The sequence below is a fragment of the Oncorhynchus kisutch genome, linkage group LG21, assembly GCF_002021735.2.
Source record: "Oncorhynchus kisutch isolate 150728-3 linkage group LG21, Okis_V2, whole genome shotgun sequence".
In the NCBI taxonomy this organism is placed as follows: domain Eukaryota; kingdom Metazoa; phylum Chordata; class Actinopteri; order Salmoniformes; family Salmonidae; genus Oncorhynchus; species Oncorhynchus kisutch.
In genome coordinates this window covers 45586814-45611452 of record NC_034194.2, presented here as the reverse complement: position 1 = coordinate 45611452, position 24639 = coordinate 45586814, and the positions used below count along the sequence as shown (strand labels likewise).

The window sequence follows — 24639 nt, the reverse complement described above, 5'->3', positions numbered from 1 at the left end:
CCAGGGTGTTTTATGAGTAGTGAGTGATCCCAGGGTGCTTTATGAGTAGTGAGTGATCCTAGGGTGCTTTAGGAGTAGTGATCCCAGGGTGCTTTAGGAGTAGTGAGTAGTGAACACAGGGTGCTTTATGAGTAGTGAGTGATCCTAGGGTGCTTTATGAGTAGTGAGTGATCCCAGGGTGCTCTATGAGTAGTGAGTAGTGAACACAGGGTGCTTTATGAGTAGTGAGTGATCCTAGGGTGCTCTATGAGTAGTGAGTGATCCCAGGGTGCTCTATGAGTAGTGAGTAGTGAACACAGGGTGCTTTATGAGTAGTGAGTGATCCTAGGGTGCTTTATGAGTAGTGAGTGATCCTAGGGTGCTCTATGAGTAGTGAGTGATCCCAGGGTGCTCTATGAGTAGTGAGTAGTGAACACAGGGTGCTTTATGAGTAGTGAGTGATCCTAGGGTGCTTTATGAGTAGTGAGTGATCCCAGGGTGCTCTATGAGTAGTGAGTGATCCCAGGGTGCTTTAGGAGTAGTGAGTGATCCCAGGGTGCTTTATGAGTAGTGAGTGATCCCAGGGTGCTTTATGAGTAGTGAGTGATCCCAGGGTGCTCTATGAGTAGTGAGTGATCCTAGGGTGGCAACACATACATTCTAAGTGATTCTCTCTCCATTCTGATTGTTTTATACTGTTCATTTCAACTTCAGCCCAAAACTAATTTCAACACTTTTATCATTTCTGCATTTCGTGCACTCAACTCCAGAGGTGTAAAAAGTACCTAATTGTCATACTTGAGTAAAAGTAAAGATATCCTTAATAGAAAATGACTCAAGTAAAAGTGAAAGTCACCCAGTAAAATACTACTTGAGTAAAAGTCTAAAAGTATTTGGTTTTAAATGTACTTAAGTATCAAAAGTAAAAGTATAAATCATTTCTTGAACGGAGCTCATCCAGTTTATTCTCCAGTGATCGCACGTTGGCCAATAGAACAGATGGTAGAGGGTTACCCACCCGCCGACAAATTCTCACAAGGCACCCTGATCTCCGCCCCCTGTATCTCTGTCTTTTCGTCATGTGAATGACAGGGATTTGGGACTGGTCTGGGAAAACCAGTATGTCCTTCGCATCAGACTCATTAAAGGAAAAATAGTTTGAGGTGAGTGATCGCTGTTCTGATGTCCAGAAGCTATTTTTCGGTCATAAGAGACGATGGCAGCAACATCATGTACATAATAAGATACAAACTATGCAACAAAACAGTTGGTTAGGAGACTAAAATGGCAGCAATCCCCTCCGACGCCATTAATAGAGTTAGGAAGAGACCAGGGTTAAGAAGAGAACAGGGTTAGGAAGGGAACAGGGTTAGGAAGAGACCAGGGTTGGGAAGAGAACAGGGTTGGGAAGAGAACAGGGTTAGGAAGAGACCAGGGTTAGGAAGAGAACAGGGTTGGGAAGAGACCAGGGTTAGGAAGAGACCAGGGTTGGGAAGAGAACAGGGTTGGGAAGAGAACAGGGTTGGGAAGAGAACAGGGTTGGGAAGAGACCAGGGTTAGGAAGAGACCAGGGTTGGGAAGAGAACAGGGTTGGGAAGAGAACAGGGTTGGGAAGAGACCAGGGTTAGGAAGAGACCAGGGTTGGGAAGATAACAGGGTTGGGAAGAGACCAGGGTTGGGAAGAGACCAGGGTTGGGAAGAGACCAGGGTTGGGAAGAGACCAGGGTTGGGAAGAGAACAGGGTTGGGAAGAGAACAGGGTTGGGAAGAGACCAGGGTTGGGAAGAGACCAGGGTTAGGAAGAGACCAGGGTTAGGAAGAGAACAACAAGGGAACTGGGTTAGGAAGAGACCAGGGTTAAGAAGAGACCAGGGTTAGGAATAGAACAACAGAAGCACACACAACTTACCTGGTCTACATATGGATCATCAAAAAGTCCCTGGTAGAAGGGGTTAACACCCTGTCTCTCCAGACCACTGTTCTCCTCTCTTCCTACAGCCTTGGAGCCTCCACTCCGACCCTGGGGACAGACAGACAGACCTACTACCGTGGGATAGAGCCCTGAGGACAGACAGACAGACCTACTACTGTGGGATAGAGCCCTGGGGACAGACAGACCTACTACCGTGGGATAGAGCCCTGGGGACAGACAGACAGACCTACTACCGTGGGATAGAGCCCTGGGGACAGATAGCCCTACTACCGTGGGATAGAGCCCTGGGGACAGACAGCCCTACTACCGTGGGATAGAGCCATGGGGACAGACAGACAGACCTACTACTTTGGGATACAGCCCTGGGGACAGACAGACCTACTACCGTGGGATAGAGCCCTGGGGACAGACAGACAGACCTACTACCGTGGGATAGAGCCCTGGGGACAGACAGACAGACCTACTACTGTGGGATAGAGCCCTGGGAACAGACAGACAGACCTACTACCGTGGGATAGAGCCCTGGGGACAGACAGACCTACGACCGTGGGATAGAGCCCTGGGGACAGACCGACCTACTACCGTGGGATAGAGCCCTGGGGACAGACAGACCTACTACCGTGGGATAGAGCCCTGGGGACAGAGAGACAGACCTACTACCGTGGGATAGAGCCCTGGGGACAGAGAGACAGACCTACTACCATGGGATAGAGCCCTGGGGACAGACAGACCTACTACCGTGGGATAGAGTACAACACATATTGAATTAACTAGACACTATTACTGAATATAACACATTAAATTAACTAGACACTATTACTGAATATAACATTGAATTAACCAATAACCCACTAGAAATAGCATTGGACCTTGTGGGGACCAACAGAATGTCCCCAGCTGGTTATTCAGTTTTTGGTTGTTTACTATTCTAGTGGGGACTTCTGGACCAAGGATAGTTAAACACACACACAGACAGACAGACACACAAACGTCTTAGTGGTCGGAGGTAGTTGAGCGAGTCCTTCCACCAGCTGTGGTCTAACGTGTGTGTGTGTGTGTGTGTGTGTGTTTGTGTGTCTAACGTGTGTGTGTGTGAAACCCCTTTGCGTTCTTACATGCAGTGGTCGGAGGTAGTTGAGCTGGTTCTTCCACCAGCTGTGGTCTAACGTGTGTGTGTGTGTGTGTGTGTGTGTGTGTGTTTGTGTGTCTAACGTGTGTGTGTGTGTGTGAAACCCCTTTGCGTTCTTACATGCAGTGGTCGGAGGTAGTTGAGCTGGTTCTTCCACCAGCTGTGGTCGCTGACGGCAGTCAGAACAGCCTTAGTGGTCAGGCCAGTACTGGCCAGGACCTCTATGGTTCTATTGGTGGTACGATGGAGTAGGTCTCCTGCAGCGCCACCCAGTGGTGAAACAGAGCTGGGAGGACCAGCGGACTGGAGAGGGGGGGACACGGGGGGGCACAGGTTAGTAGTAATACAACCTTCACTAGGGTTGCAACATCCCACAACTTCCTGATAATACAACCTTCACTAGGGTTGCAACATCCCACAACTTCCTGATAATACAACCTTCACTAGGGTTGCAACATCCCACAACTTCCTGAAAATGTCCAAGTCTCCCAGAAATCACGGTTGGAAAGATTCCCAGAAAAACAAGGAAGTAGTAACGGAATCCATTTCTCGTAAAAACTGAACATATTGGTAAATGTATCTGATTTTGGCAACCCTAGCCTTCACATAGCACAAAGAAGCTACCATGCAGGTGACCCACTAGCTAGAAGTACAAGATACTGAGGTGAGTTTCTCTGTGTTCGAACACCCAGCAGCTTAGAGAGAGAGACGTCATGGGGGAACAACGGCTGAATCACGTCCGACTTGTGAACGTTCAGTCTCGCCGAGACCGAGGGCGACATTTCCAACGGTGAGAAAGCAATGTGTTAAATGTAGCATACACTTCATTATAATCTGGCAGGGTGATTTCATTACAATCTTTTTCATCAAAAATAGGCGTCTAAAAATAACACTATTTATGTATGGCTCGGGTTGCTAAACTCCAGTTGAATTATCACTTCCTTGTGAATGCACATTGTAGAAGAAAAGTAAAAAATTTAAACTAAACTGACAGATTGCAGTGTTGTGTTGTTCTAGTGGTGTATGGGCATTGTGTTGTTCTAGTGGTGTATGGGCATTGTGTTGTGTTGTTCTAGTGGTGTATGGGCATTGTGTTGTGTTGTTCTGGTGGTGTATGGGCATTGTGTTGTTCTAGTGGTGTATGGGCATTGTGTTGTTCTAGTGGTGTATGGGCATTGTGTTGTGTTGTTCTAGTGGTGTATGGGCATTGTGTTGTGTTGTTCTGGTGGTGTATGGGCATTGTGTTGTTCTAGTGGTGTATGGGCATTGTGTTGTTCTAGTGGTGTATGGGCATTGTGTTGTTCTAGTGGTGTATGGGCATTGTGTTGTTCTAGTGGTGTATGGGCATTGTGTTGTGTTGTTCTAGTGGTGTATGGGCATTGTGTTGTGTTGTTCTAGTGGTGTATGGGCATTGTGTTGTGTTGTTCTAGTGGTGTATGGGCATTGTGTTGTTCTAGTGGTGTATGGGCATTGTGTTGTGTTGTTCTAGTGGTGTATGGGCATTGTGTTGTGTTGTTCTAGTGGTGTATGGGCATTGTGTTGTGTTGTTCTAGTGGTGTATGGGCATTGTGTTGTTCTAGTGGTGTATGGGCATTGTGTTGTTCTAGTGGTGTATGGGCATTGTGTTGTTCTAGTGGTGTATGGGCATTGTGTTGTGTTGTTCTAGTGGTGTATGGGCATTGTGTTGTGTTGTTATAGTGGTGTATGGGCATTGTGTTGTGTTGTTCTAGTGGTGTATGGACATTGTGTTGTGTTGTTCTAGTGGTGTATGGGCATTGTGTTGTTCTGGTGGTGTATGGGCATTGTGTTGTTCTAGTGGTGTATGGGCATTGTGTTGTGTTGTTCTAGTGGTGTATGGACACTGTGTTGTTCTAGTGGTGTATGGGCATTGTGTTGTGTTGTTCTAGTGGTGTATGGGCATTGTGTTGTGTTGTTCTAGTGGTGTATGGGCATTGTGTTGTGTTGTTCTAGTGGTGTATGGGCATTGTGTTGTTCTAGTGGTGTATGGGCATTGTGTTGTGTTGTTCTAGTGGTGTATGGGCATTGTGTTGTGTTGTTCTAGTGGTGTATGGGCATTGTGTTGTTCTGGTGGTGTATGGGCATTGTGTTGTGTTGTTCTAGTGGTGTATGGACACTGTGTTGTTCTAGTGGTGTATGGGCATTGTGTTGTGTTGTTCTAGTGGTGTATGGGCATTGTGTTGTGTTGTTCTGGTGGTGTATGGGCATTGTGTTGTGTTGTTCTAGTGGTGTATGGGCATTGTGTTGTTCTAGTGGTGTATGGGCATTGTGTTGTGTTGTTCTGGTGGTGTATGGGCATTGTGTTGTGTTGTTCTGGTGGTGTATGGACACTGTGTTGTTCTGGTGGTGTATGGGCATTGTGTTGTGTTGTTCTGGTGGTGTATGGACACTGTGTTGTTCTGGTGGTGTATGGGCATTGTGTTGTGTTGTTCTAGTGGTGTATGGGCATTGTGTTGTTCTAGTGGTGTATGGACATTGTGTTGTGTTGTTCTGGTGGTGTATGGGCATTGTGTTGTGTTGTTCTGGTGGTGTATGGACACTGTGTTGTGTTGTTCTAGTGGTGTATGGGCATTGTGTTGTGTTGTTCTAGTGGTGTATGGGCATTGTGTTGTGTTGTTCTAGTGGTGTATGGGCATTGTGTTGTGTTGTTCTAGTGGTGTATGGGCATTGTGTTGTGTTGTTCTGGTGGTGTATGGACACTGTTGTTCTGGTGGTGTATGGGCATTGTGTTGTGTTGTTCTGGTGGTGTATGGGCATTGTGTTGTGTTGTTCTAGTGGTGTATGGGCATTGTGTTGTGTTGTTCTAGTGGTGTATGGGCATTGTGTTGTGTTGTTCTAGTGGTGTATGGGCATTGTGTTGTTCTGGTGGTGTATGGGCATTGTGTTGTTCTGGTGGTGTATGGGCATTGTGTTGTGTTGTTCTAGTGGTGTATGGACATTGTGTTGTTCTAGTGGTGTATGGGCATTGTGTTGTGTTGTTCTAGTGGTGTATGGACACTGTGTTGTGTTGTTCTAGTGGTGTATGGGCATTGTGTTGTGTTGTTCTAGTGGTGTATGGACATTGTGTTGTTCTGGTGGTGTATGGACATTGTGTTGTGTTGTTCTGGTGGTGTATGGACACTGTGTTGTGTTGTTCTAGTGGTGTATGGGCATTGTGTTGTGTTGTTCTAGTGGTGTATGGGCATTGTGTTGTTCTGGTGGTGTATGGGCATTGTGTTGTGTTGTTCTAGTGGTGTATGGACATTGTGTTGTGTTGTTCTAGTGGTGTATGGACATTGTGTTGTTCTAGTGGTGTATGGGCATTGTGTTGTGTTGTTCTGGTGGTGTATGGACATTGTGTTGTGTTGTTCTGGTGGTGTATGGACATTGTGTTGTGTTGTTCTGGTGGTGTATGGGCATTGTGTTGTGTTGTTCTGGTGGTGTATGGACATTGTGTTGTGTTGTTCTGGTGGTGTATGGACATTGTGTTGTGTTGTTCTGGTGGTGTATGGACACTGTGTTGTGTTGTTCTAGTGGTGTATGGGCATTGTGTTGTGTTGTTCTGGTGGTGTATGGACATTGTGTTGTGTTGTTCTAGTGGTGTATGGGCATTGTGTTGTTCTGGTGGTGTATGGGCATTGTGTTGTTCTAGTGGTGTATGGGCATTGTGTTGTTCTAGTGGTGTATGGGCATTGTGTTGTTCTGGTGGTGTATGGGCATTGTGTTGTGTTGTTCTGTTGGTGTATGGGCATTGTGTTGTTCTGGTGGTGTATGGACATTGTGTTGTGTTGTTCTAGTGGTGTATGGACATTGTGTTGTGTTGTTCTGGTGGTGTATGGACATTGTGTTGTTCTGGTGGTGTATGGACATTGTGTTGTGTTGTTCTAGTGGTGTATGGGCATTGTGTTGTTCTGGTGGTGTATGGGCATTGTGTTGTTCTAGTGGTGTATGGGCATTGTGTTGTGTTGTTCTAGTGGTGTATGGGCATTGTGTTGTGTTGTTCTAGTGGTGTATGGGCATTGTGTTGTGTTGTTCTGGTGGTGTATGGGTATTGTGTTGTTCTGGTGGTGTATGGGCATTGTGTTGTGTTGTTCTAGTGGTGTATGGGCATTGTGTTGTTCTGGTGGTGTATGGGCATTGTGTTGTGTTGTTCTAGTGGTGTATGGGCATTGTGTTGTGTTGTTCTAGTGGTGTATGGACATTGTTGTTCTAGTGGTGTATGGACATTGTGTTGTTCTAGTGGTGTATGGGCATTGTGTTGTGTTGTTCTAGTGGTGTATGGGCATTGTGTTGTGTTGTTCTGGTGGTGTATGGGCATTGTGTTGTTCTAGTGGTGTATGGGCATTGTGTTGTGTTGTTCTGGTGGTGTATGGACATTGTGTTGTTCTAGTGGTGTATGGACACTGTGTTGTGTTGTTCTAGTGGTGTATGGACATTGTGTTGTTCTAGTGGTGTATGGGCATTGTGTTGTGTTGTTCTGGTGGTGTATGGGCATTGTGTTGTTCTAGTGGTGTATGGGCATTGTGTTGTTCTAGTGGTGTATGGGCATTGTGTTGTTCTGGTGGTGTATGGGCATTGTGTTGTGTTGTTCTAGTGGTGTATGGGCATTGTGTTGTTCTAGTGGTGTATGGGCATTGTGTTGTGTTGTTCTAGTGGTGTATGGGCATTGTGTTGTGTTGTTCTAGTGGTGTATGGGCATTGTGTTGTTCTGGTGGTGTATGGGCATTGTGTTGTGTTGTTCTAGTGGTGTATGGACACTGTGTTGTTCTAGTGGTGTATGGGCATTGTGTTGTGTTGTTCTAGTGGTGTATGGGCATTGTGTTGTGTTGTTCTGGTGGTGTATGGGCATTGTGTTGTTCTAGTGGTGTATGGGCATTGTGTTGTTCTAGTGGTGTATGGGCATTGTGTTGTTCTAGTGGTGTATGGGCATTGTGTTGTGTTGTTCTAGTGGTGTATGGGCATTGTGTTGTTCTAGTGGTGTATGGGCATTGTGTTGTGTTGTTCTAGTGGTGTATGGGCATTGTGTTGTGTTGTTCTAGTGGTGTATGGGCATTGTGTTGTTCTGGTGGTGTATGGGCATTGTGTTGTGTTGTTCTAGTGGTGTATGGACACTGTGTTGTTCTAGTGGTGTATGGGCATTGTGTTGTGTTGTTCTAGTGGTGTATGGGCATTGTGTTGTGTTGTTCTGGTGGTGTATGGGCATTGTGTTGTGTTGTTCTAGTGGTGTATGGGCATTGTGTTGTTCTAGTGGTGTATGGGCATTGTGTTGTGTTGTTCTGGTGGTGTATGGGCATTGTGTTGTGTTGTTCTGGTGGTGTATGGACACTGTGTTGTTCTGGTGGTGTATGGGCATTGTGTTGTGTTGTTCTGGTGGTGTATGGACACTGTGTTGTTCTGGTGGTGTATGGGCATTGTGTTGTGTTGTTCTAGTGGTGTATGGGCATTGTGTTGTGTTGTTCTAGTGGTGTATGGGCATTGTGTTGTTCTAGTGGTGTATGGACATTGTGTTGTGTTGTTCTGGTGGTGTATGGGCATTGTGTTGTGTTGTTCTGGTGGTGTATGGACACTGTGTTGTGTTGTTCTAGTGGTGTATGGGCATTGTGTTGTGTTGTTCTAGTGGTGTATGGGCATTGTGTTGTGTTGTTCTAGTGGTGTATGGGCATTGTGTTGTGTTGTTCTAGTGGTGTATGGGCATTGTGTTGTGTTGTTCTGGTGGTGTATGGACACTGTGTTGTTCTGGTGGTGTATGGGCATTGTGTTGTGTTGTTCTGGTGGTGTATGGGCATTGTGTTGTGTTGTTCTAGTGGTGTATGGGCATTGTGTTGTGTTGTTCTAGTGGTGTATGGGCATTGTGTTGTGTTGTTCTAGTGGTGTATGGGCATTGTGTTGTTCTGGTGGTGTATGGGCATTGTGTTGTGTTGTTCTAGTGGTGTATGGACATTGTGTTGTTCTAGTGGTGTATGGGCATTGTGTTGTGTTGTTCTAGTGGTGTATGGACACTGTGTTGTGTTGTTCTAGTGGTGTATGGGCATTGTGTTGTGTTGTTCTAGTGGTGTATGGACATTGTGTTGTTCTGGTGGTGTATGGACATTGTGTTGTGTTGTTCTGGTGGTGTATGGACACTGTGTTGTGTTGTTCTAGTGGTGTATGGGCATTGTGTTGTGTTGTTCTAGTGGTGTATGGGCATTGTGTTGTTCTGGTGGTGTATGGGCATTGTGTTGTTCTGGTGGTGTATGGGCATTGTGTTGTGTTGTTCTAGTGGTGTATGGACATTGTGTTGTTCTAGTGGTGTATGGGCATTGTGTTGTGTTGTTCTGGTGGTGTATGGGCATTGTGTTGTGTTGTTCTGGTGGTGTATGGACATTGTGTTGTGTTGTTCTGGTGGTGTATGGGCATTGTGTTGTGTTGTTCTGGTGGTGTATGGACATTGTGTTGTGTTGTTCTGGTGGTGTATGGACATTGTGTTGTGTTGTTCTGGTGGTGTATGGACACTGTGTTGTGTTGTTCTAGTGGTGTATGGGCATTGTGTTGTGTTGTTCTGGTGGTGTATGGACATTGTGTTGTGTTGTTCTAGTGGTGTATGGGCATTGTGTTGTTCTGGTGGTGTATGGGCATTGTGTTGTTCTAGTGGTGTATGGGCATTGTGTTGTTCTAGTGGTTTTATGGGCATTGTGTTGTTCTGGTGGTGTATGGGCATTGTGTTGTGTTGTTCTGGTGGTGTATGGGCATTGTGTTGTTCTGGTGGTGTATGGACATTGTGTTGTGTTGTTCTAGTGGTGTATGGACATTGTGTTGTGTTGTTCTGGTGGTGTATGGACATTGTGTTGTTCTGGTGGTGTATGGACATTGTGTTGTGTTGTTCTAGTGGTGTATGGGCATTGTGTTGTTCTGGTGGTGTATGGGCATTGTGTTGTTCTAGTGGTGTATGGACATTGTGTTGTGTTGTTCTAGTGGTGTATGGGCATTGTGTTGTGTTGTTCTGGTGGTGTATGGGTATTGTGTTGTTCTGGTGGTGTATGGGCATTGTGTTGTGTTGTTCTAGTGGTGTATGGGCATTGTGTTGTTCTGGTGGTGTATGGGCATTGTGTTGTGTTGTTCTAGTGGTGTATGGGCATTGTGTTGTGTTGTTCTAGTGGTGTATGGACATTGTGTTGTTCTAGTGGTGTATGGACATTGTGTTGTTCTAGTGGTGTATGGGCATTGTGTTGTGTTGTTCTAGTGGTGTATGGGCATTGTGTTGTGTTGTTCTGGTGGTGTATGGGCATTGTGCTGTTCTAGTGGTGTATGGGCATTGTGTTGTGTTGTTCTGGTGGTGTATGGGCATTGTGTTGTTCTAGTGGTGTATGGGCATTGTGTTGTGTTGTTCTGGTGGTGTATGGACATTGTGTTGTTCTAGTGGTGTATGGACACTGTGTTGTGTTGTTCTAGTGGTGTATGGACATTGTGTTGTTCTAGTGGTGTATGGGCATTGTGTTGTGTTGTTCTGGTGGTGTATGGGCATTGTGTTGTTCTAGTGGTGTATGGGCATTGTGTTGTTCTAGTGGTGTATGGGCATTGTGTTGTTCTGGTGGTGTATGGGCATTGTGTTGTGTTGTTCTAGTGGTGTATGGGCATTGTGTTGTGTTGTTCTAGTGGTGTATGGGCATTGTGTTGTTCTAGTGGTGTATGGACATTGTGTTGTGTTGTTCTAGTGGTGTATGGACATTGTGTTTGTGTTGTTCTAGTGGTGTATGGGCATTGTGTTGTGTTGTTCTAGTGGTGTATGGGCATTGTGTTGTGTTGTTCTAGTGGTGTATGGGCATTGTGTTGTTCTAGTGGTGTATGGACATTGTGTTGTTCTAGTGGTGTATGGGCATTGTGTTGTTCTAGTGGTGTATGGGCATTGTGTTGTGTTGTTCTAGTGGTGTATGGGCATTGTGTTGTGTTGTTCTAGTGGTGTATGGACATTGTGTTGTTCTAGTGGTGTATGGACATTGTGTTGTGTTGTTCTGGTGGTGTATGGGCATTGTGTTGTGTTGTTCTAGTGGTGTATGGACATTGTGTTGTTCTAGTGGTGTATGGACATTGTGTTGTTCTAGTGGTGTATGGACATTGTGTTCTAGTGGTGTATGGGCATTGTGTTGTGTTGTTCTAGTGGTGTATGGGCATTGTGTTGTTCTGGTGGTGTATGGACACTGTGTTGTTCTAGTGGTGTATGGGCATTGTGTTGTTCTAGTGGTGTATGGACACTGTTGTGTTGTTCTGGTGGTGTATGGGCATTGTGTTGTTCTGGTGGTGTATGGACATTGTGTTGTTCTAGTGTTGTATGGACATTGTGTTGTGTTGTTCTAGTGGTGTATGGACATTATGTTGTGTTGTTCTGGTGGTGTATGGGCATTGTGTTGTTCTAGTGGTGTATGGACATTGTGTTGTGTTGTTCTAGTGGTGTATGGGCATTGTGTTGTTCTAGTGGTGTATGGAATTTGTGTTGTTCTAGTGGTGTATGGACATTGTGTTGTGTTGTTCTAGTGGTGTATGGACATTGTGTTGTGTTGTTCTAGTGGTGTATGGGCATTGTGTTGTTCTGGTGGTGTATGGACATTGTGTTGTGTTGTTCTAGTGGTGTATGGGCATTGTGTTGTTCTGGTGGTGTATGGACATTGTGTTGTGTTGTTCTAGTGGTGTATGGGCATTGTGTTGTTCTAGTGGTGTATGGACATTGTGTTGTTCTAGTGGTGTATGGACATTGTGTTGTGTTGTTCTAGTGGTGTATGGACATTGTGTTGTGTTGTTCTGGTGGTGTATGGACATTGTGTTGTGTTGTTCTAGTGGTGTATGGGCATTGTGTTGTTCTGGTGGTGTATGGGCATTGTGTTGTTCTAGTGGTGTATGGGCATTGTGTTGTTCTAGTGGTGTATGGGCATTGTGTTGTTCTGGTGGTGTATGGGCATTGTGTTGTGTTGTTCTGGTGGTGTATGGGCATTGTGTTGTTCTGGTGGTGTATGGACATTGTGTTGTGTTGTTCTAGTGGTGTATGGACATTGTGTTGTTTGGTGGTGTATGGACATTGTGTTGTTCTGGTGGTGTATGGACATTGTGTTGTGTTGTTCTAGTGGTGTATGGGCATTGTGTTGTTCTGGTGGTGTATGGGCATTGTGTTGTTCTAGTGGTGTATGGACATTGTGTTGTGTTGTTCTAGTGGTGTATGGGCATTGTGTTGTGTTGTTCTGGTGGTGTATGGGTATTGTGTTGTTCTGGTGGTGTATGGGCATTGTGTTGTGTTGTTCTAGTGGTGTATGGGCATTGTGTTGTTCTGGTGGTGTATGGGCATTGTGTTGTGTTGTTCTAGTGGTGTATGGGCATTGTGTTGTGTTGTTCTAGTGGTGTATGGACATTGTGTTGTTCTAGTGGTGTATGGACATTGTGTTGTTCTAGTGGTGTATGGGCATTGTGTTGTGTTGTTCTAGTGGTGTATGGGCATTGTGTTGTGTTGTTCTAGTGGTGTATGGGCATTGTGTTGTGTTGTTCTGGTGGTGTATGGGCATTGTGCTGTTCTAGTGGTGTATGGGCATTGTGTTGTGTTGTTCTGGTGGTGTATGGGCATTGTGTTGTTCTAGTGGTGTATGGGCATTGTGTTGTGTTGTTCTGGTGGTGTATGGACATTGTGTTGTTCTAGTGGTGTATGGACACTGTGTTGTGTTGTTCTAGTGGTGTATGGACATTGTGTTGTTCTAGTGGTGTATGGGCATTGTGTTGTGTTGTTCTGGTGGTGTATGGGCATTGTGTTGTTCTAGTGGTGTATGGGCATTGTGTTGTTCTAGTGGTGTATGGGCATTGTGTTGTTCTGGTGGTGTATGGGCATTGTGTTGTGTTGTTCTAGTGGTGTATGGGCATTGTGTTGTGTTGTTCTAGTGGTGTATGGGCATTGTGTTGTTCTAGTGGTGTATGGACATTGTGTTGTGTTGTTCTAGTGGTGTATGGACATTGTGTTGTGTTGTTCTAGTGGTGTATGGGCATTGTGTTGTGTTGTTCTAGTGGTGTATGGGCATTGTGTTGTGTTGTTCTAGTGGTGTATGGGCATTGTGTTGTTCTAGTGGTGTATGGACATTGTGTTGTTCTAGTGGTGTATGGGCATTGTGTTGTTCTAGTGGTGTATGGGCATTGTGTTGTGTTGTTCTAGTGGTGTATGGGCATTGTGTTGTGTTGTTCTAGTGGTGTATGGACATTGTGTTGTTCTAGTGGTGTATGGACATTGTGTTGTGTTGTTCTGGTGGTGTATGGGCATTGTGTTGTGTTGTTCTAGTGGTGTATGGACATTGTGTTGTTCTAGTGGTGTATGGACATTGTGTTGTTCTAGTGGTGTATGGACATTGTGTTCTAGTGGTGTATGGGCATTGTGTTGTGTTGTTCTAGTGGTGTATGGGCATTGTGTTGTTCTGGTGGTGTATGGACACTGTGTTGTTCTAGTGGTGTATGGGCATTGTGTTGTTCTAGTGGTGTATGGACACTGTTGTGTTGTTCTGGTGGTGTATGGGCATTGTGTTGTTCTGGTGGTGTATGGACATTGTGTTGTTCTAGTGTTGTATGGACATTGTGTTGTGTTGTTCTAGTGGTGTATGGACATTATGTTGTGTTGTTCTGGTGGTGTATGGGCATTGTGTTGTTCTAGTGGTGTATGGACATTGTGTTGTGTTGTTCTAGTGGTGTATGGGCATTGTGTTGTTCTAGTGGTGTATGGAATTTGTGTTGTTCTAGTGGTGTATGGACATTGTGTTGTGTTGTTCTAGTGGTGTATGGACATTGTGTTGTGTTGTTCTAGTGGTGTATGGGCATTGTGTTGTTCTGGTGGTGTATGGACATTGTGTTGTGTTGTTCTAGTGGTGTATGGGCATTGTGTTGTTCTAGTGGTGTATGGACATTGTGTTGTTCTAGTGGTGTATGGACATTGTGTTGTGTTGTTCTAGTGGTGTATGGACATTGTGTTGTGTTGTTCTAGTGGTGTATGGACATTGTGTTGTTCTAGTGGTGTATGGACATTGTGTTGTGTTGTTCTGGTGGTGTATGGGCATTGTGTTGTGATGTTCTAGTGGTGTATGGGCATTGTGTTGTGTTGTTCCAGTGGTGTATGGGCATTGTGTTGTGTTGTTCCAGTGGTGTATGGACATTGTGTTGTTCTAGTGGTGTATGGACATTGTGTTGTGTTGTTCTGGTGGTGTATGGGCATTGTGTTGTTCTAGTGGTGTATGGACATTGTGTTGTTCTAGTGGTGTATGGACATTGTGTTGTGTTGTTCTAGTGGTGTATGGACATTGTGTTGTTCTGTTCTAGTGGTGTATGGACATTGTGTTGTTCTGTTCTAGTGGTGTATGGACATTGTGTTGTTCTAGTGGTGTATGGACATTGTGTTGTTCTAGTGGTGTATGGACATTGTGTTGTTCTAGTGGTGTATGGACATTGTGTTGTTCTAGTGGTGTATGGACATTGTGTTGTTCTAGTGGTGTATGGACATTGTGTTGTTCTAGTGGTGTATGGACATTGTGTTGTTCTAGTGGTGTATGGACATTGTGTTGTTCTAGTGGTGTATGGACATTGTGTTGTTCTAGTGGCGTATGGACATTGTGTTGTTCTAGTGGTGTATGGACATTGTGTTGTTCTAGTGGTGTATGGACATTGTGTTGTTCTAGTGGTGTATGGACATTGTGTTGTTCTAGTGGTGTATGGACATTGTGTTGTTCTAGTGGTGTATGGACATTGTGTTGTTCTAGTGGTGTATGGACATTGTGTTGTTCTAGTGGTGTATGGGCATTGTGTTGTTCTAGTGGTGTATGGGCATTGTGTTGTGTTGTTCTGGTGGTGTATGGACATTGTGTTGTTCTAGTGGTGTATGGGCATTGTGTTGTGTTGTTATAGTGGTGTATGGACATTGTGTTGTTCTAGTGGTGTATGGACATTGTGTTGTGTTGTTCTAGTGGTGTATGGGCATTGTGTTGTTCTAGTGGTGTATGGGCATTGTGTTGTTCTAGTGGTGTATGGGCATTGTGTTGTGTTGTTCTAGTGGTGTATGGGCATTGTGTTGTGTTGTTCTAGTGGTGTATGGGCATTGTGTTGTGTTGTTCTAGTGGTGTATGGGCATTGTGTTGTTCTAGTGGTGTATGGGCATTGTGTTGTGTTGTTCTAGTGGTGTATGGGCATTGTGTTGTTCTAGTGGTGTATGGGCATTGTGTTGTTCTAGTGGTGTATGGACATTGTGTTGTTCTAGTGGTGTATGGACATTGTGTTGTTCTAGTGGTGTATGGACATTGTGTTGTTCTAGTGGTGTATGGGCATTGTGTTGTTCTAGTGGTGTATGGACATTGTGTTGTTCTAGTGGTGTATGGACATTGTGTTGTTCTAGTGGTGTATGGGCATTGTGTTGTGTTGTTCTAGTGGTGTATGGACATTGTGTTGTTCTAGTGGTGTATGGGCATTGTGTTGTGTTGTTCTGGTGGTGTATGGGCATTGTGTTGTTCTAGTGGTGTATGGACATTGTGTTGTTCTGGTGGTGTATGGACATTGTGTTGTTCTAGTGGTGTATGGACATTGTGTTGTTCTAGTGGTGTATGGACATTGTGTTGTTCTAGTGGTGTATGGGCATTGTGTTGTTCGAGTGGTGTATGGACATTGTGTTGTTCGAGTGGAGTAGGGACCAATACCCCACACACACACCACAACAGGTATCTTCATGTCATTTGACGCACAGATGATAAACAGAGAGACATACTCACACACCAACAACAGCTTTTACACACACACACACCTGTACTGAGTCAGTCTCGTCCCGGAAGCATTCAGGTTCAGGGGGAAGCCATCTGATAGTTCACTGCCTGGTACAACACCTGGGTAGAAACGGAGAGGGGGAAGAGAGGGAGAAAGGGAGAGGGAGAAAGGGAGAAAGGGAGAGGGAGAAAGGGAGAGGGAGAAAGGGAGAAAGGGAGAGGGAGAAAGGGAGAGGGAGAAAGGGAGAGGGAGAAAGGGAGAAAGGGAGAAAGGGAGAAAGGGAGAGGGAGAAAGGGAGAGGGAGAAAGGGAGAAAGGGAGAGGGAGAAAGGGAGAGGGAGAAAGGGAGAGGGAGAAAGGGAGAGGGAGAAAGGGAGAGGGAGAAAGGGAGAGGGAGAAAGGGAGAGGGGGAAAGGGAGAGGGAGAAAGGGAGGGGGAGAGAGTGAGGGAGAGAGAGGGGGAGAGAGTGAGGGAGAGAGAGGGGAGAGAGTGAGGGAGAGGGGGAGAGAGTGAGGGAGAGAGTGAGGGAGAGAGTGAGGGAGAGAGTGAGGGAGAGGGGGAGAGAGTGAGGGAGAGGGAGAAAGGGAGAGGGAAAGGGAAAGAGGGAGAAAGGGAGAGGGAAAGAGGGAGAAAGGGAGAGGGAAATAGTGAGAGGGAAAGAGGGAGAGGGGGGGGGGAAAGAGGGAGAGTGGGAGAGAGTGAGGGAGAGGGGGAGAGAGTGAGGGAGAGGGGGAGAGAGTGAGGGAGAGGGGGAGAGAGGGATAGAATGAGGGAGAGGGAGAGGGGGAGAGAATGAGGGAGAGGGGGAGAGAATGAGGGAGAGGGGGAGAGAGTGAGGGAGAGAGGGAGAGAATGAGGGAGAGAGGGAGAGAATGAGGGAGAGAGGGAGAGAGGGAGAGAGTGAGGGAGCAGCATTATTCAGCTCTGATCATCGCGACTTCGAAGCCCAGTGCTGGGAAATCATTTTCACACTTATATGAATGGAATGAATGTAGACTAATGTTGGTGTTGCCTACTGTTATTATATAACCAATCCGAAGCCTGCTGCCTACCTGCCTCCACATTAGAGCAGATGGTCAGATGGTCAGATGCTACAGGACTGTTTTGCACAGGCTGGAACAGAACAATAATCCAGACGCTTCAAAGAAATCCCGCAATGCCATCAGACCAACCATCAATCAGGCAACGCGTCAATACAGGATTAAGATTGAATCTCTGATGCTCGTCAGATGTGGCAGGGCTTGAAAACTATTACGGACTATAAAGGGAAACTCAGCCGCGAGCTGTCCAGTGACACGAGCCTTCCAGACGAGCGAAATGCCTTTTTATGCTCGCTTTGAGGCAAGCAACACTGAAGCATGCATGAGAGCACCAGCTGTTCCGGCATGACTGTGTGATCACATTCTCCGTAGTCGATGTGAGCAAGACCTTTAAACAGGTCAACATTCACAAAGCGGCTGGGCCAGACGGATTACCAGGACGTGTACTCAAAACATGCGCAAACCAACTGTCAAGTGTCTTCACTGACATTTTCAACCTCTCCCTGTCTGAGTCTGTAATACCAACATGTTTCAAGCAGACCACCATAGTCCCTGTGACCAAGGAAGCGAAGGTAACCTGCCTAAATGATTACCGCCCCGGAGCACTCACGACGGTAACCATGACGAGTTTTTAAAGGCTGGTCAAGGCTCACATCAACACCATCATGCCAGAAACCCTAGACCAGGGGTGTCCAACCCTGTTCCTGGAGAGCTACCTTCCTGTATGTTTTCGCTTCAACCACAGTTGTAACCTGGTTCAGCTTTTCAACCAGCTAATTATTCATATCAGGTGTGCTAGATTAGGGTTGGAATAAAAACTTACAGGATCATCACTAAGCTAAGGACCCTGGGACTAAACACCTCCCTCTGCAACTGGATCCTGGACTTCCTGACAAGCTGCCCACCCCCCCCCCCCAGGTGGTAAGGGTAGGTAACAACACATCTGCCATGCTGATCCTCAACACTGGGACCCTTCAGGGGTGTGTACTTAGTCCCTGCTGTACTCCCCGTACACCCATGAATGCGAGGCCAATCACGACTCCAACACCATCATTAAGTTTGTTGACGACACAACAGTGGTAGGCCTGATCACTGACAACAATGAGACAGCCAATAGGGAGGAGGTCAGAGACCTGGCAGTGTGGGCCTAACACCCGTGCCAATATATCCTCCAAACACCGGCTTCTCGGACATAAACGCTATCAAACAGGAATATACAGTATACATGAACCAGGGGACCAACAGGCACCAGGGGACCAACAGGCACCAGGGGACCAACAGGCACCAGGGGACCAAACAGGCACCAGGGGACAAACAGGCACCAGGGGACAAACAGGCACCAGGGGACAAACAGGCACCAGGGGACAAACAGGCACCAGGGGACAAAACAGGCACCAGGGGACAAACAGGGACCAAACAGGGACCACAGGACCAGGGGACCAACAGGGACCAGGGGACCAACAGGCACCAGGGGACCAACAGGCACCAGGGGACCAACAGGCACCAGGGGACCAACAGGCACCAGGGGACCAACAGGCACCAGGGGACCAACAGGCACCAGGGGACCAACAGGCACCAGGGGACCAACAGGCACCAGGGGACCAACAGGCACCAGGGGACCAACAGGCACCAGGGGACCAACAGGCACCAGGGGACCAACAGGCACCAGGGGACCAACAGGCACCAGGGGACCAACAGGCACCAGGGGACCAACAGGCACCAGGGACCAACAGGCACCAGGGGACCAACAGGCACCAGGGGACCAACAGGCACCAGGGGACCAACAGGTACCAGGGGACCAACAGGCACCAGGGGACCAACAGGCACCAGGGGACCAACAGGCACCAGAGGACCAACAGGCACCAGAGGACCAACAGGCACCAGGGGACAAACAGGAACCAGGGGACAAACAGGAACCAGGGGACAAACAGGAACCAGGGGACAAACAGGAACCAGGGGACAAACAGGAACCAGAAAGATGTAGAGACAACACTTGCCATTTTGAATAAATGTTACATGTTTTATAATTTTTCCTGTATCTGTGAGTCCCCGCAGAACTGTTCAAACATCTAATGGTCTTCACATAAGAGTGGAGGCTCCAAAGGGAGACCATCTCCATCTTAATGCCCATGATTGTTCAACGAGCAGATGTCCACATACTTTTGGTCATGTAGTGTGGTGCCAGGAAATATCCTCTCACTCAACATCAACCAGAACAAAGGGGATGATCGTGGACTTCAGGAAACAGCAAGAGGGAGCACCCCTAAATCGAAGGGATCACAGAAGGTGGAAAGCTTCAAGTTCCTCGGCGTACACATCACTGACAAAATGTTCCACCCACACAGAGTGGTGAAGAAGGCGCTGTTCAACCTCAGGAGGCTGAATAAATTTGGCTTGGCACCTAAAACCCGTACAATTGAAAGCATCCTGTCGGGCTGTATCATCGCCTGGTACGGCAACTGCACGGCCACAGGGCTTTCCAGAGGGTAGTGCGGTCTGCCGAATGCATCACCGGGGGCAAATTACCTGCCCTTCAGGACACCTATAGCACCCGATGTCACACTAAGGCCAACAATATCATCAAGGACAACGACTCATTCCACGGAGGGCTGAGTGTGACCTTAATTCATCAATCAAGTGAGGACTGAAAACCCACAGACAATTGGCCTTCCAAGGAATGAGTTTGACACATGGTCTAGAGGGTAAAGGTCAGGAGTTACCTGTGTCTGTAGGTCACTAGAGGCAGCCAGGAGGGGGTGGATGCTGGCGGGGGGGCAGTATGTCAAAGAGAAGGCCAGCAGCTCCTGGCGAGCCCTGAGGTCCATGTACCCCTCACACTGTCCAAGCAGGCTACACACTTCCCAGCCATCACCATAACCTGTAGAGGAAGGGGAGATGTCACAATAGCATAAGACCAACTATTTAACCCTAATTGCTCCTGTAAGTGGCTCTGGGATAAGGGTGTCTGTTAAATGATTAACATGTAAATGTAGACTGCCTCCTCCAACCAGGTCCCGGCTCTCACAGAGAGAGAGAGTCCCGGCTCTCACAGAGAGAGAGTCCCGGCTCTCACAGACAGAGAGTCCCGGCTCTCACAGACAGAGAGTCCCGGCTCTCACAGAGAGAGAGTCCCGGCTCTCACAGAGAGAGAGTCCCGGCTCTCACAGAGAGAGGGTGATTGTTTTCAGGGCCCAAATGGGACCCTAATTCCTTAAATACTGTTGACCAGGGCCCATAGGGTAGTGCACTACTGTTGACCAGGACCCATAGGGTAGTGCACTACTGTTGACCAGGGCCCATAGGGTAGTGCACTACTGTTGACCAGGGTCCAATAGGGTAGTGTACTACTGTTGACCAGGGTCCCATAGGGTAGTGCACTACTGTTGACCAGGGTCCCATAGGGTAGTGCACTACTGTTGACCAAGGTCCATAGGGTAGTGCACTACTGTTGACCAGGACCCATAGGGTAGTGCACTACTGTTGACCAGGACCCATAGGGTAGTGCCCTACTGTTGACCAGGTCCCATATTGTAGTGCCCTACTTTTGACCAGGCCCATAGGGTAGTGCACTACTGTTGACCAGGACCCATAGGGAGAGAGACTCTAAAGGGAACAGGGTGTCATTTAGGAGGCAGATCACAGTGCAGAGTAATGACATTTGTGTTACAGTGTGTGTGAGTGAGTGAGTGACAGACAGTGAGTGACAGTGAGTGACAGAGTGAGTGAGTGAGTGAGTGAGTGAGTGAGTGAGTGAGTGAGTGAGTGAGTGAGTGAGTGAGTGAGTGAGTGACAGTGGGTGAGGGAGAATGAGTGACAGTGAGTGAGTGACAGTGAGTGAGGAAGAATGAGTGACAGTGAGTGAGTGACAGTGAGTGAGGGAGTGAGTGACAGTGAGTGAGGGAGTGAGTGACAGTGAGTGAGTGACAGTGAGTGAGGGAGTGAGTGAGGAAGTGAGTGACAGTGAGTGAGGGAGTGAGTGAGGAAGTGAGTGACAGTGAGTGAGGGAGTGAGTGACAGTGAGTGAGGGAGTGACAGTGAGTGAGGAGTGAGGGAGTGAGTGACAGTGAGTGAGGAAGTGAGTGAGTGAGTGAGTGACAGTGAGTGAGAGGCGTCAGCCAGGAGAAATACACATTGATGTGATTAGTAGTGTAGTTCTGAGAGAATAACACAACCGGTTTGTCCTCAGCTGTTTCAGGCTAAACTGTGTGTCTCAAACACCACCTATTCCTTATGTAGTGCACTACTGTCTACCAACGCCCAGGGACTTCTGGTCTAAAGTAGTGCACTACTGTCTACCAATGCCCAGGGACTTCTGGTCTAAAGTAGTGCACTACTGTCTACCAACGCCCAGGGACTTCTGGTCTAAAGTAGTGCACTATATAGGGAATATGGTGCCATAGGGCTCTGGTCTAAAGTAGTGCACTACTGTCTACCAAAGCCCAGGGACTTCTGGTCTAAAGTAGTGCACTACTGTCTACCAAAGCCCAGGGACTTCTGGTCTAAAGTAGTGCACTACTGTCTACCAAAGCCCAGGGACTTCTGGTCTAAAGTAGTGCACTACTGTCTACCAAAGCCCAGGGACTTCTGGTCTAAAGTAGTGCACTACTGTCTACCAAAGCCCAGGGACTTCTGGTCTAAAGTAGTGCACTACTGTCTACCAAAGCCCAGGGACTTCTGGTCTAAAGTAGTGCACTACTGTCTACCAAAGCCCAGGGACTTCTGGTCTAAAGTAGTGCACTATATAGGGAATAGGGTGCCATAAGGCTCTGGTCTATATTAGTGCACTATATAGGGAATAGGGTGTTATTTGTTATGAAGACTAAGAAAACACAGCAACACAATCTCCTCAGACAAGTTGTCTGTGACACCTCCCTCCCTCTCCTCCCTCCCTCCTCCTCCCCTCCTCTCCTCATTCTTTTATCTCTCTCATTCTATCCCACTCTATTTCTGTCTTCCTGCCTGTTTCCATATCTCCATCCCTCCCTCCTCTCCTACTCCCTCCCTCCTCTCCTCCTCCCTCCTCTCCTCTCCTCCTCCCTCCTCTCCTCCTCCCTCCCTCCTCTCCTCCTCCCTCCCTCCCTCCCTCCTCCCCTCCCTCCCTCCTCCCCTCCCTCCCTCCTCCCCTCCTTCTCCTCCCTCCCTCCCCCCTAGTCCACCATCGCTACAGTGTTACTCCCGTGCATTAAAGCCACTGATAAAAGGTTAAAACGCTTTATACCATGGCATTGTTGAATACTCGTTTCTGATTGGTCTTGAAGGGCATTCTAAAGCATGCATCATAATGCCCGGTAGAGTTCCATGGCTATACTGTATTCCTTATGTGTTTAATGTATGAGCAGCTTTTGAAAGCCAAAGTCAAATTGAAAGCATTATTGATGTCGATGACTACATCCCTCCCAGTTGTTTTCATTGTGGGGGGGGGCACCGCATGAGGCTGTACAGGCCGACATTTATGAAGTCGTTCGCTGCAGTTAATAATGAGCATGCGCACCCATTAAAATAAAAATCACTGTAAAAACTGTTAGGAAGAATTGGATTGATGAGGAATTGAAACATTGTGTGGTTGAGAGGGATGAGGCAAAAGGAATGGCAAATAAGTCTGGCTGAACAACCGATTGGCAAACGAACTGCAAGTTGCGAAATCATGTGACTAAACTGAATAAAAAGAAGAAACCACTATGAAACAGAGATAAATGACAGAAATAATGAGAGAAAAAATGCTTTGGCGCACCTTAAATTACATTTTGGAGAAAAAGGCAAATTCAGCTCCATCATTTATTATATCAGATGGCTCATTCATCACAAAAACCCACTGATATTGCCAACTACTTTAATTATTCTTTTTTCATTGGCAAGATTAGCCAAGTAAGGCAAATGACATGCCAGCAGCAAACGCTGACACTACACATCCAAGGATAATACCATTCTAAAGTTTGGGGGTCACTTAGAAAGTAGCTTGTTTAAAATTTAAAAATTTAAAAACAAACATGTTTTTGTCCATTAAAATAACATCAGATTGATCAGAAATACAGTGTAGACATTGTTAATGTTGTAAATGACTATTGTAGCTGGAAACGGCAGATTTTTTATGGAATATCTACATAGGCGTACAGAGGTCCATTATCAGCAACCATCACTCCTGTGTTCCAATGGCACGTTGTGTTTGCTAATCCAAGTTTATCATTTTAAAAGGCTAATTCATCATTAGAAAATCCTTTGAAAACTGCTGTTCTGATTAAAGAAGCAATAAAACTGGCCTTCTTTAGACAAGTTGATGATTTGAGAAACAGATGCCTCTCACAAGTCCTCAACTGGCAGCTTCATTAAATAGTACCCACAAAACACCAGTCTCAACGTCAACAGTGAAAAGGCGACTCAGGGACGATGACCTTCTAGGCAGAGTTGCAAAGAAAGAGCCATATCTCAGACTGGCCAATAAAAATAACATTAAGATGGACAAAAGAACACAGACACTGGACAGAATGTCAGCATCCCGGAGGTAATGTGTATATATCAGGGAGGTAATGTGTATATATCAGGGAGGTAATGTGTATAGATCAGGGAGGTAATGGGTATATATCAGGGAGGTAATGTGTATATATCAGGGAGGTAATGTGTATATATCAGGGAGGTAATGTGTATATATCAGGGAGGTAATGTGTATATATCAGGGAGGTAATGGGTATATATCAGGGAGGTAATGTGTATAGATCAGGGAGGTAATGTGTATAGATCAGGGAGGTAATGTGTATAGATCAGGGAGGTAATGTGTATATATCAGGGAGGTAATGTGTATAGATCAGGGAGGTAATGTGTATATATCCGGGAGGTAATGTGTATATATCAGGGAGGTAATGTGTATATATCAGGGAGGTAATGTGTATATATCAGGGAGGTAATGGGTATATATCAGGGAGGTAATGGGTATATATCAGGGAGGTAATGGGTATATATCAGGGAGGTAATGGGTATATATCAGGGAGGTAATGTGTATATATCAGGGAGGTAATGTGTATATATCAGGGAGGTAATGTGTATATATCAGGGATGTAATGGGTATATATCAGGGAGGTAATGGGTATATATCAGGGAGATAATGTGCATATATCAGGGAGGTAATGGGTATAGATCAGGGAGGTAATGTGTATATATCAGGGAGGTAATGTGTATATATCAGGGAGGTAATGTGTATATATCAGGGATGTAATGGGTATATATCAGGGAGGTAATGGGTATAGATCAGGGAGGTAATGTGTATAGATCAGGGAGGTAATGGGTATAGATCAGGGAGGTAATGGTATATATATATATCAGTGAGGTAATGGGTATATAACAGGGAGGTAATGTGTATATATCAGGGAGGTAATGGTATATATCAGGGAGGTAATGTGTATATATCAGGGAGGTAATGTGTATATATATCAGGGAGGTAATGGGTATAGATCAGGGAGGTAATGGGTGTAGATCAGGTAGGTAATGGGTATATATCAGGGAGGTAATGGGTATATATATATCAGGGAGGTAATGGGGATATATATATCAGGGAGGTAATGTGTATATATATCAGGGAGGTAATGGGTATATATCAGGGAGGTAATGGGGATAGATCAGGGAGGTAATGTGTATATATATCAGTGAGGTAATGGGTATATATCAGGGAGGTAATGGGCATATATATCAGGGAGGTAATGGGGATATATATATCAGTGAGGTAATGTGTATATATATCAGGGAGGTAATGGGGATATTATATCAGGGAGGTAATGGGGATATATATATCAGGGAGGTAATGGGTATATATATCAGGGAGGTAATGGGTATATATATC

At 46.2% G+C, this 24639-nt stretch overlaps 1 protein-coding gene across 1 annotated transcript in view; it reads right to left on the bottom strand.

Annotated features, from left to right (window-relative positions):
• The window catches only part of nbas (NBAS subunit of NRZ tethering complex), a gene marked incomplete in the record, with an annotated part of 268490 nt that overhangs the window by 112087 nt on the left and 131764 nt on the right, over positions 1-24639 (bottom strand). The window contains 4 exon segments of the mRNA XM_031800528.1: positions 1888-1998; positions 3161-3343; positions 15862-15891; positions 19532-19689. Of these exon segments, the coding sequence (XP_031656388.1) occupies positions 1888-1998; positions 3161-3343; positions 15862-15891; positions 19532-19689 (482 nt within the window).